A 12323-nucleotide genomic window follows, 5' to 3' on the forward strand; every position below is an offset into this window, starting at 1 on the left:
AAAAGCCTTTATGAAACTATATCCACGCTATATTTTTAACATGAGATACCTACCTTGAGATAACCTGAAATGCAAAGGAATCGCTCGGAGCCGTTAATCTGAGTTCGGTGCTTGTATCGAGGTGTGTACATGGGGTCATTTTTTCATTATTAAACCTGGGGATCTCGACTTTGACTAACTAAGAAACTTCATGGATAAATAGAACTCTCCTTACTAACAGCTAGCTCAAGCCAAGTCGAGGGAAAGCAAATACCATACTTGACTAGACAAGACAGGTGAAAGCCTGCATACTAATTCAGTGTTCATACTCAGTAACAATAGACCTATAAACGTTTTTTCAATCTGACGCGCAAACCTTTTATTGATTTTTGTAACAAGAGGAGATTCTTTGATTTCAAAACCGAGAACCATTGATCAATGCAAGCCGAAGTGAAAATTGAATCATGATTTGTGATATACAACCAAAAGCAATTTTTTTTGTTCATTTTTCTATTAATCAGTGAAATTCACTCAATAGCTAGACTTGAAATGTTTTTAAAAAACTTCAACGTTGTATGCAAAATAAACTTGTTTGGTGCCACTGAAGATCCACTAAAAAACTTAAAATCTATTAAGACGAGTTTTTGTTTCCATTTAAAATTCTCAGCGGGAGAGATCCAATACTGCAAAGAAACAAACTAATGATATTTGTACGATATACTGTTATTGTGCGAGCCTTGTTTGGCGACTAGTAATAGTTTTATCTTGTGTTACTAATTCTCAAGGCACGTGCCACACTTAAGTAGCTCAAAGTAAGAGAGTACCCTTTTCAATATATCACACGGCAATATCCTTTTTACAGACTGTAAAGGCTATAACATGCAATCCTAATTAAACGCATTGAATACCAGACAAATAAAATAAGCTTGTGTTAGTTGAATCAATGATGTTTTCAGGCAGTTTCATCAAATCCGACGCGCTGATTTCCGCGTTAAACGTTTAAAATTCTCAAAACCATCTAGAAACTGAACCGAAAATTTGCATGTTAAGACGCTTTCCATAAACTTCTTTTGGTAACCCAATAACCGAAATCTCGTAATATCATTTTGCTTGATGGATAGTGTCTGCTTGAGAGCACATAATAGTTGCAGAGTCCATTTTATTTGCTGTTATCGTTAACCATGGCCACACGAGACTAAATAATTAATTTGATTTGATTTTCCACTCAGCAGCCTGCGACCCACGCATCTGCTTTATCCATAATTAGCTTGTTGGTTGCGCAAAATAACTGGTGGCAATTTGTAAGCACACCTACAACTGCGCGCGCGCCTTATAACACACAAACTAGCGCAGCCGACATTGGCCGAATGCCAGGGTATAAAGCTTTCACACAACCTGCTATCTGGCTGTTTTAAATTCATAATTTCAACGCCACGCTACTTTACGCTGAATTACGGAACTAGAACTTCAACTGCTCAAGTTAAAACGAACGTCAATTTATGAGTTTGTATAAATTCCAGTAGCTAGCGCAGGTCCGTTTTATTTCATGTCTTGAGAAGGTTGCTATAGTTCCACCTAGTATTTAGTCCTGGCTGCAAGCGGGGATACAGGCGTCGTGCGAAGGACCAGTATAAAAATTCAAGTAACAGGAACTAGCATGCCTAGCGTTACCCATCCGCTACAGGCTGCCTCCTTGTCAGGACATGATGCTTTTGTAGAAGGAGTTGAATTCAGCAGTAATGGAAAATACATAATGTCAAGTTCTTCAGGTGAGCTAATTCAATGCTACGCAAATCATTGTTTTTTTTTTTCCGCCGCTAAAAATATAGAATCTTTACAAAGGTTTATCTCATTTAATCGAAAAATTGTGTTCGTTAAAAAAACGTTGCTTTGAAGAGTAGTACTGTATGAATCGAGCTTATGCAGCGTTTTGCGCGCGTGAAAAAGCGCGAAAAAAAAAAAGCGTGAAGTGAAAACGAGGCTCCCATACATGTGCTGTAATCGTTAGGAAACATGGCGGGCGTCGAGGTCGCCACTCTTGGGACAATCATAGCAACCTCTTTAATTGCTGCTGCTGTGTTAGTAGTTATTCTGTTTATCGGCTTCAAGAGTAAACAGAGAAAGGATGACAGTTCTGAGACTGTTAAAAGTGAATTGGAAGAAAAACAGGCGATCAGCGGAGAGAGAAAAGACAAAGCAAAGACTACGAAAGGCAAACGAGGGAACGCGCCAGTGAAGAATCATCGAAGACAGTTTGCTATTCTGAAAGGCCACACAGGAGATGTTTTCGATTTGGAGTTTAGTTTGAATGGAAAATACATGGCCTCAACTTCGCAAGGTTGTCACAAAGAAATATAAATTCAATAAGTTTTCTTTTATAATGTAGCCGCTTGCATGCTTAGAGATGTGTCCACGTACACAGAGGATATATCACGTGAAGGAGGGCATTAAGCTTGTTATTTTTTATTTAGACGTTTATCTAAAACGTATTTTTACGTAAACAATTTATTATTTATACAATTCGTTAGCGCAAATTTGTGAAATTTTATTGCATTTGAGTCGTAGATTTTCAAGTCTGTTTTGGTAAAGGATTAATACTTGTCACAACTACTTGAATCTTTCCCCGGTGGAATCCCCCTCACATACAAACTCAACAATCCAGAAAATTGAGTTAGTCAATTTGTAGCTTATCTTATTAAGCATTGTTTTGTTGATAAGTGTGAGGCTGGAAGTATCAAGTGGCATATTCATTTTTAATATACACAGGATGAAGTACACAAACATGTTCTGAAGTTTGGGTTCATAATGTAAATTAATTTTTTTATAGTCTCATTGTGTAACATAGGTTTTTTGGTTTATTTTCAATACCATTGTTACTCAGGTCTAGTTTCTCAAAAAGTTTTTTTCAAGGGAAAGGCCAGAGAAATGTTCTTTTCCATGATATTTTTCAAAGTTGTCCCAAAATGAGTTTCTCTTCAATTTGTTGATTTCAAAATACATCTTAATTGGCAAGGGAGATAAATGCAAGCTTAATTAAGTTAAATAATTAACTATTATTTTAAAACATACATCTTCAAAATTCATTTCACAGATTTATTTAAAGAAAGCAACCTGGCTTAACAAGTTTTAAAATTCTTTGGTTCTTGAATTGGAAACCTGAAGATGAACTTTCATGGCTGGCATACCATTTGTGGGACTTCCTTTGTCTCATATGTCATTTTGATTGATTTGATCAGCTCATGGGTATAATTGGCAACCACACATTACAAAATAATGTTTATTACTTTATGGATACTTTATGAAGCTGATCACCATCTGCGTGGCAAAACAAAAATATTTTCTTGAATTGCTATGTTGGCCAAATACTTTGCATTCAGATCAGGACTTAACTACACTGTGTTTGAAAAAAATATTTCCTCATAATTTTGTACACTTAAAATCAGCGTATGATCACTTCAAAAAATCTCTGTGTATTTTTTTTTTTTTTTAAAATAGAGTCCTAAATTGTGACGTCACAAAAGAACAAATTTGAGAAATTATGGGATTTGGCACCATTTTCGAATAGAGGGTCCTTAGAAAAGGGTCCTTGCCAAAAATTACCTCTTAATTGTAATTCCCAGCCGAAATATAAAGGATGAAAATTTGCTACTGCCCCATATAAATCTCTCTAATTTTGAGTCAGTTGAAGGGTTTGTATGGGATGCTATCAAACTTTGATCCCTTATATCTCTATCGGGAATTGCAATTCAGAGCTAATTTTTGGGATGAGGGCATCTTTTAGGATCCTCTATAAGAATATGACATCATATCCCATAATTTCAAAAATTTTGTTTTTGTGACGTCATCACTTTAGGACTCTATAATTAATTTATCATTCATGAGTAGCATACACTAATTACATTTTTCCAGATCACTCCCAAAATATGTTAGAAGAGAAAAGAAGGCCTTCTACTGACTACAGAAACTAAAAGAATCTTGTATTTTGCCCTTCAATCAGCCTTACCCAGCTTGTAACTTTCACATTTACATCCTACTTGGACCACAAAATTAATGTAGTGAATGAAAAAAGAATAATACTTGAACTTAAATTATTTATTTATGTGTATTTCAGACAGGACAGTAAGACTATGGAGTGTAAAAGATTTCAAAGAGAAAGAACATAAGTAAGTTATGTTGTGGATTTATTTACTGTAGTCTGTGAGCAGTCAGTCTTTTCTGCAGGTCCCCTGAATGAATGGAAATTGCAGTTTATTGTTTTTCCTTCCTGTGTCTACTCATTTCAGACCTCACTGTTCCCCCATTCACCACTTGACGAGTCACTTTGGATACACAACATTATGAAAAGAAAGTGGCTGCCTCATTTTAGAAGTATTGTTCAAACTTGAAAAATAATCAAATGTAAAGAGTCTGTTGTCTTTGTTCATTATCTTTTATCTTATATTGTTGCAGTGGGCATGCACTACAAATACCCACCACTGGAGTGAAATTAGTGCAATATGTCTCAAATGTAAATCACCATCAGATGTGAAAATGTTTGAATCAGTGAAATCTAGAAAAAATACAATCATCAAAAATTAATAGCATGATACATTGATGTTTAGTTTTTATTCAAATAGGGGTGGCAAATGGTCCTCCAAAAACCAAGGGTCTCGCAAAATTTTCACTGAATTTCACGGGTCTCGCAGTCGCATTTTTTAGCAGTTATGTGTGTCTCGCAGTCTTGATTTTTCTCCCAGAGCTCTCTTGCGGTCTCGATTTTTGTCAAGGCTAAGAAAGTCGCGAAGTACCGATTTGTTTATTTTTTTTTTCAGTAAAGTTAAATGGCATCACAACATCTTAGAACCTGAACATCTTGAGTTCGCATTTAAAACACTTTAAAGTCTCGGTCTCGCAATTGAAGAAATCAAAATGTCTTGGGCTCGCAAAGAAAAATGCTAATCTCGTCGTCTTGCAAAGTCTGGCATTTACCATTCTCCACCCCTTCAAATGCCAGTGGCACAAGGTGATGTCCTCTGGAAGGCTAGTCTGATGTATTACCTTTGCTGAAAAACAGGGAACAAAAACTTTAAGCCACAGGCATGAAAATGCACTCATAAGAGCTGAACAATATTTTAAAATAACAGTCCTTCCTTTCCTTTAAAGAGTGGCCAGATGTTGACCTCATGTTTACAGAGGGCAAAGGTTCTCAGACTCAGTGGGTTGATTATTGTACCCTTGGACTAGTTGTACTCCTTTGTGGTTCTCTTGCACAAAACATTTTACACACTGGCATCTTAAGCCAAGGAAATAAAATAATGTAGAATAGCAAATTCTCAGAACATTTAGACAGTGATAAAATGCTGATACAGGAGAACTTCAAGACAGATCCATTAGACAAAAAAAGAAAAAGATATCAAGAGTTCTTTGAAAAAAATGGTTAGAGTGACATCAGTGACTGATTTTATCGTTTGATTTTCTTATATTTTACCGTTAGATATGTAAGAGCAAATGTCGATTTTGATCATGGAACAAAGGTCAACTTCAGCCCTGATACAAGGTAAGAACACTTGTCAGTATTTTGACAGATCTGTTATCATATACAGCCACAACTGCAGCTTTAAGTCAGGTGTCAGGAGATAAAATTCCCATGAAGCTTATAAACTGTTTTAAACATCAATCCTGGAAGCCTGTAAAAAAAAAGCCCTTCACTTACTGGTGTATAATGTAGGCTCATCAGGGTGAGCTTGGGTTTTTTTCCAAGGATGTGCCCTTTACTGCAGGGAATTTGGATGATATTTTACATCCAAAGCATTTCGAGACCAGATCAGTGAGATGTCTGCATTTTGAGTTAAGCTAATAGGCTGGAAAGCTACGTTGCTGTTATATTATTATCATAATGTTAACCATGCATGGCTGCCGTATTGGATACATGTTGTCCTTGAGAAATTAGAAAATCATTAATTTTAGATTTAAAAACATAATACTGTTTATCATCTATTGAATGTCATCTAGCATTAATTTCATGTACATTATTGCTTTTTGACACTTTCTAAAGCTAATAATCTCACCATTTTGTCATTTTCCTATTAATTTTTAATTTCCTAGTTTCTTTTTTCCACTCTTCTCCATTGAAATCATTTTATATCCTCAGCACAAAATTTACTAATTAATATATCACATTTTTTGTTTTCATTATTGTGGCAATGTCATCCATTTCATTGTATCATCCCATGTCACATCTGGCATTTCTGATTAAGAACTTTAAATTTAACTTTTGTCCCTGAATAATGATTTTTTTAATTAATTTGAATCACTTTTATATGTCATTTCCATTAAACAATGATTAAACTTGAGCTGTTTTAACTTCTTAAATCGTTCTTTCTTGTCCTACTGTTTTGCCGACAGTGAAGATACTAAGCAACAACAACCAGTTCGCTTCAGGTTTGTTGAAATGCAACTAAACCTAAAAGTGCATGGAGATATAATATGTAACAATGTACTTTAAACAAGAAAAAAATGATAAATCTGAATGTTCATATAATTATTATTAAAAAATTAGTATATCTGATTAAATTTGATTTTGTCTAAGTTTCTAAGAAGGCCCTTTGCTACATAATACTTTGTAAACCTAATTTATAAGTAACTCTTTCTTTGCTAACCCAAGATTGATGTGTTAATTCTCTTTACTAAGTCATGCACATTCTTTTTATGTTTGTCCTGATTTTAAAAGGCATTTAAATAAAATAATAACCTTAATCATAAAAATCAACAAAGATACAAAAAAATTTTATATTTTATCCCCAAAATAATTTAAATTAGAGTGGAAACATTGCCACTTGTAAAGCTGGCTCTTTGAGATTAGCGAAAACTAGGTATAAAAAATTGTTCAAATCAAAAACAAAAAAATAGTCTCATTTTGGCATCAGGACTTCAACTCTAAATTATCCTGACAAAAAAGCTCCTAATCCTATCTGAAACAGCTGGACACAGACTTAAAGATACCATGCCGTTGCCTATCATTAGAAGTTCTGTACTCTTTTTAGCACTCAACTTGTTAGAAGGGCAAATGAGGTTCCTCCTCGTTTTTTCTATTCGAGTAAATCCCCTGTCATCTCCATCCATGTAGCATTGATTTTAATGCTGATTGTAGAACGTAATTTACTGTGTTTCAGGGCATTTATTACAGCTTTGGCTAATGGCAACACAATCCGAGTATTTAAAGTGAACAAGAAAAAGGATGGATCTGGAGCTTCCATTACTGGTGAATTTGATTTTCCTGTCAAACATTCGGCAGAGATCATCAACATTGCTGTGGCATCCAGTGGCAAGTTCATTATGTCATGTTCCAGTGATACAACGATAATCTTGTGGAATTTAAAGGGTATGCTTTAGCTGCTAACTGTTGGGAAGAGGGGTCTAAAATGAAAGTAAAGATCTTTGGTAACCTCTATCCATTTTAAACTCAAACTGGACACAACCTTCAAGAGCTGCTGTTGTTGCCTCTAACAAATTTGGCCAGTTCAACCCTCCACACAGACACCTCCATGAAGGCTTTTAGCCAGGATTTGAAGAGTGGGTGTCCAAAATGTGCTATATAAGGGCCTGCTCAAATGAACAATTTATAAGGCAACATATCAAAAATAAAACAATTTTCTCTAATAAGCGGCCGTCCACAGGATGCCTGGATGCCCATCTGGCTAAAAGCCTGCCTCCATGATGTAGACACATTGATAATATTCTAAACAGTTCAGTAACACTCCCAGAGAAACCAGAACTCATATTTTTAACTCTAACAGGCAAATCAATCCACAATAAATTAAAACACTCACCTCTCTCACTTTGGAGTCTGTATTGATGAGGCTATGACTGGACACTGTTTATCTGTTGTAGGTGAAGTACTGTCGATAATTGACACTCGTCAGATGAACAACAGCTTTGCAAGTATATCTCCTTGTGGGAAATTTGTTGCATCTGCAGGTAGGAACATTAAAATCTTAACAACCTTAAATTCTCCAGAGCATTCAATTTCTGGTTATGTATCACCAAATTCTCAGAACTGTCACTGGATTAGCAATTTACTGATTAACCAGCAGCTGGCAAACTTTATTACATGCACTGTGTCAAATGTTGCACTGACAAATAGTCAAGGGCTACTCACAAGTGATCAAGTAAATGAAGTTTATAAAATAAATGTACTTTTTTAGGGTAGTGAAACCTGTTTGCTAATGTGTCTTGTTCTTGAGAGTGTAATATATTTCAGTTCTTAAACCCTGCTGGCACATCTCGGTCTTAGGTTAAGCTGGTAATCTTTCAGGTTACTTAAGGGTTAGACTGGTTTAGTGGTGGGAACATTTGATCAGCATTTGACACACCTGTCATTTACACCTCAATTGAAAACTGGCCATTTGTCAGCTGTAACTACTGTACCTTTACATGTACAGTTCATATCATTAGGTACCAATATTTCTCTTAGGGTTCACCCCTGATGTTAAACTTTGGGCCGTGGAGTTCACCAAGTCTGATGAATTCAAGCAGGTAACATATTACATATTACATGTCTGTTTACAAGCCTTTTAATTACATTAATAACATTTCCTTACAGTATATCTATTATGAAGTGCATAATTTATTTTACTTGTTGCAGGTTTCAAGAGCAATGGAGTTGAAAGGCCACACTGCTGGTGTTTATCATTTTAGTTTTTCAGCAGACTCCACAAGGTACTAGATAATGATGTACTACTGTTCAGTCATGACTAAGTAAGTTACTATTTCCTTTCATGATAAATGGCGTCACTCTAAATGTCAGCTTCCCAAATATAGCCTACATAGCTGGCAGTTTTGGTGCTATTTTGATGGAGTTTTGTGGTGCCAAACAAGCAGAAAGCTGCAAAAAAAAAAAAATGGCGAGAAGAGAATGAGGGAGAAACACTCTCTCTCTCTCTCTCTCTCTCTCTCTCTCTCTCTCTCTCTCTCTCTCTCTCTCTCTCTCTCTCTCTTCTCACCATTCTTCTCGCAGCTTTTCCTTCACTGTTTATCTGCACCATGAGAGCCTATAGAAAAAGCCCACATAAACCACCAGCCACACAGGTTACCCAAATACAATTTTACTCAACATGGTTGTTTTAAAATTTGCATTATCAACCTTCAGTAAATAATGTGTTATGCATTTTACTGGTGCCTTCTTTTAGATAACTGCAATTTCTTACAAGCAGTTTAAGAGCATTGATGAAGGACTTTGGAGGAGTCTGTGGGCAGCTCTTTAAAGTTTACACTGGTGTATAAGTTTTTGGTTGAAAAAGATGTGAAAATCATCCTGCATCTTTACTTCCTTTGTTGTTTTTATTAGGATGGCAACTGTATCAAAAGATGGAACGTGGAAAATTTGGGACATTGATGGTGAGTTTTCTTTACTACAATGAGATTTGAGCTGTATGTAGCTAATGAGAGGGTTATATTTGGGGGAGAGTTGAAACATCACACTAAAAGTCCCTTCTTCTCTTTTCCCTTCGTGTCCCTTTGCTGCACTTCTTCCTTTTTTCAGGCCCCTTCCTCAACTGGGGGACTCACTTGTGGGAACTGTTTGTTTTGGTTTTAAAGTAATTGTGGCTTAAAATGTAGTTTCAAACCAATTTTCTATTTCTGTCTTATTCAGTGGAGTACACCAAGAAGCAAGACCCTCATCTACTTATAACAGGGATCTATGATGCTTCGTTTGGCGTTTACAACAACATGCTCATCAGCATGTCCCCGGATGCTTACGTCACGGCTGTAGCTATGGGACGATCCGTAGGAATTTTTAATACAGAAAATGGGAACTTAGAAGAACTACTAGAGGAAGTACACGGAGGTAATATAAATGAAATAGTTCTGGTACCAGGCTTCCCTTTTTTCCGGTATCTCGCACTGCTTGTCTTGTCAGCCACATAATTGACTTGTTTTGGTTAAGACGAATTCCGCTCAAAGTTCGAGCAATAAGTGCAAAAATTGTTTACCAAAAATCTGCTCATAGTACGGTAACGTTTTGAATGCTGTTCTAAACTTCTCACGTTAATTCATTTCTGTAAGTGACCCCGCGATTAGATTCTCAAGCATTCTCGGGAAAATTAGTTTCAAACCTTGTAAGACGGCTTAAAGCGAGCGTTACTGTATTTTGAACTGATGTGAAATGTCTGTTTTTATAAAAATATGGATGACTTCAAATTCAATTTTCTCTCGCGGGGTCAGCTTGAGAGCTTAAGTCTCGATAAGTTCTTCTTAACTGTATTCAAAATATTGCCATGCTCTGAGGTTTTTTTGGTAACTTGATTTTTGCCATTATTGCTCGAATGTTCCGCGGAAATCATCTTAACTCCTCAGTTTGCTAACTAAGCTCCTAATCCTTTCCTTTCTTAGCATTTTTTCGGTTATTTCTTTTGAGCGACTCTATTAGCCCTCTATATTACAGAGATTACTGTCTGAACTTTGATTATCAAAGACAAACACCTTCTGAGCTCATGCAAGTTTTTGTCTCCAGAAATCAGTTTTTAAAATTTACATTTTCCTTGATGTGATTAGAATAACTTCACTTAGGGTGACTAGTAAAGTAACATATCAGTACTGCTCGTGACACTGCCAACACACATTTGTTGTTGTTGTTGTTGTTGTTTCTTTCAGATGATATCACAGCGATCGCGTGGCACCCAAGCTCTCGTTACCTGGCCACCGCAGGAGGCGCGGACCGTCAAATCCGCGTGTGGCATAATGCGGCTGGGATCAAGGTTCAGATTGAAGATCTAGAGGGGCGAATAAACCGTGCCAGAAACGAAAACGTTAAGGTAAAATTGCAGCACATTTGGATTACTGAGCATTTTACAAGCGAGGTTTGCTGGGGTAGAGAAACGGCATGTTAAATTCACACCGGAGTAGAAGATTTCAGACGACTTTTTAGGAAAATTTTGCGGATTCTTTGCGTAAATAGATATAAACAGTGGTTTTCCAGTGAATGAAATATAATACAGTACAGGGAGTATATAGCGTGTTCTTTATACAAACAAACTAGTTATTTAAATTTTTATCTTTTCCTAACACAGGAGAGATTGGAACAACAGGTTCTTGAAGCAAGGTAGAGTGGTTTTTTTTCATGTTCTATAGTTCTATATTCGCTACGTTTTCTTGTTCAATGTCAAATTAAATTGCAATAAACATTAATGTGGGCATATTTTCTCACTTTCTTTTTCATTTACTGCTGTCCTTTCAGCTGTTTGTCTGTTCGTTTCATTCAACATTCGCTGTCTCTCTGCTAATTCGTTCTTCTTTTTAATTTTTAGAGCGTCATTAGACAAGTTGAACCTCATTGGCTAAAGAAGAATTCGATTTATTGTCCAGCAAACAACATTTAAATTCTCAAACAAAAAATATCAACAAAAGGGACAAGACGCAAGAAATATTTAAAATTATCAACATCGAAGACAGAAAAACGTTTTTAACGCGGGACAGTAGACCACGACGAAGCTTGTGTTTATGTCGACCAACAACAGAACAGTGAAGAAAAAAAGACCTTCAACACAGCATGCAAATATACAGAGTACAGTTAACAACGAAGAAATGAACGGAATTAAGAATCAAATGTACAAATTGATACGAAACGAACTGATGGAGGAAACTTTTATTTTACCTTTCATGAAACTCGAGTCCTCCCTTCGCGTATCAATAAATGCAACTTAACTTGAAAAACAATATGGGTGATCTTGAAATGGCCCAGCGTTTTATTTGCTAAAGCTTTTACGTTATGATTTCTATTTTAAGAGCTTTTTAAGAACAATAAAGTTATTGTCATCAGTTACTGTTGTTTAAACAAGTACTTTACAGTAATCAACATCTTTCCAAAGCCAAATAATCAGAAAAAGGCTTAGGTCCCCGAATGAACCAATCAGATCTCGCAATAGAAGTGCAACCCGTGCTAACCCAATCCACCGTATATACGGCAGAAGATGGCGGCTGCACATTTTACCATAAGACTTCCTTAACCTAACACAGATTAGCACGTAGAAAGCCATACTTTGCATACATATTTTTCCTGTGCTACGAAAACTGTGAAGACTAGATATGAAGTTTAAAGAACCTTTCTGTTTGTTTTTATAAGCGTCAGAGTCTCGTTCGCTTAGAATTATGGGGAATCTGTTTTATTTGTTCCGGCTCACTTCTTTCACCCAACTTTGTGCTATTATTTTTTGAGGATTTATTTCCGTGAGACCTTGAACTGAGAGGTCAAAATAAGCTGTAATGGTCTTGATCGGGGGTGCATGGAAGAGAAATAATTGAACTTCACTTATTCACTATTCCAAACCGTACATTTTTTCGAATTTTTTTTTTTTTTTCCAAAAAGT

The 12323-nt window shown here is 36.1% G+C and overlaps 1 protein-coding gene across 4 annotated transcripts; it reads left to right on the forward strand.

Annotated features, from left to right (window-relative positions):
* The first annotated feature begins 1270 nt into the window (after window positions 1-1270).
* LOC145463048 (transducin beta-like protein 2) lies at window positions 1271-11779 on the forward strand. Of its 4 annotated transcripts, none has more exons than XM_081446754.1 (13): window positions 1271-1748; window positions 4091-4142; window positions 5453-5515; window positions 6364-6399; window positions 7131-7339; window positions 7849-7935; window positions 8432-8493; window positions 8603-8676; window positions 9305-9354; window positions 9611-9805; window positions 10612-10772; window positions 11028-11059; window positions 11265-11779. In XM_081446754.1, the coding sequence occupies exons 1-13, from the start codon at window positions 1637-1639 to the stop codon at window positions 11296-11298; spliced, it is 1167 nt and encodes a 388-aa protein (XP_081302880.1). In that variant the 5' UTR covers window positions 1271-1636; the 3' UTR covers window positions 11299-11779. The 4 variants fall into 4 exon arrangements, with proteins under 4 accessions (XP_081302880.1, XP_081302881.1, XP_081302878.1 ...); XM_081446752.1 differs by lacking the exon at window positions 1271-1748 and adding an exon at window positions 1817-2317; XM_081446755.1 differs by lacking the exon at window positions 6364-6399 and having other exon boundaries at window positions 1284-1748.
* Window positions 11780-12323: the final 544 nt, after the last annotated feature.

This window comes from Orbicella franksi, chromosome 12 (genome assembly GCF_964199315.1).
Source record: "Orbicella franksi chromosome 12, jaOrbFran1.1, whole genome shotgun sequence".
Classification (NCBI taxonomy): Eukaryota; Metazoa; Cnidaria; class Anthozoa; order Scleractinia; family Merulinidae; genus Orbicella; species Orbicella franksi.

What these genes read in the sequence shown, in the direction of transcription:
- LOC145463048 (XM_081446752.1), top strand. Translation starts at nt 1,993, where the DNA reads ATGGCGGGCGTCGAGGTCGCCACTCTTGGGACAATCATAGCAACCTCT. An exon ending in TTTTCAGCAGACTCCACAAG is followed by an intron (nt 8,677 to 9,304) that starts GTACTAGATAAT and finishes TGTTTTTATTAG; the next exon opens with GATGGCAACTGTATCAAAAG. An exon ending in CCAGAAACGAAAACGTTAAG is followed by an intron (nt 10,773 to 11,027) that starts GTAAAATTGCAG and finishes TTCCTAACACAG; the next exon opens with GAGAGATTGGAACAACAGGT.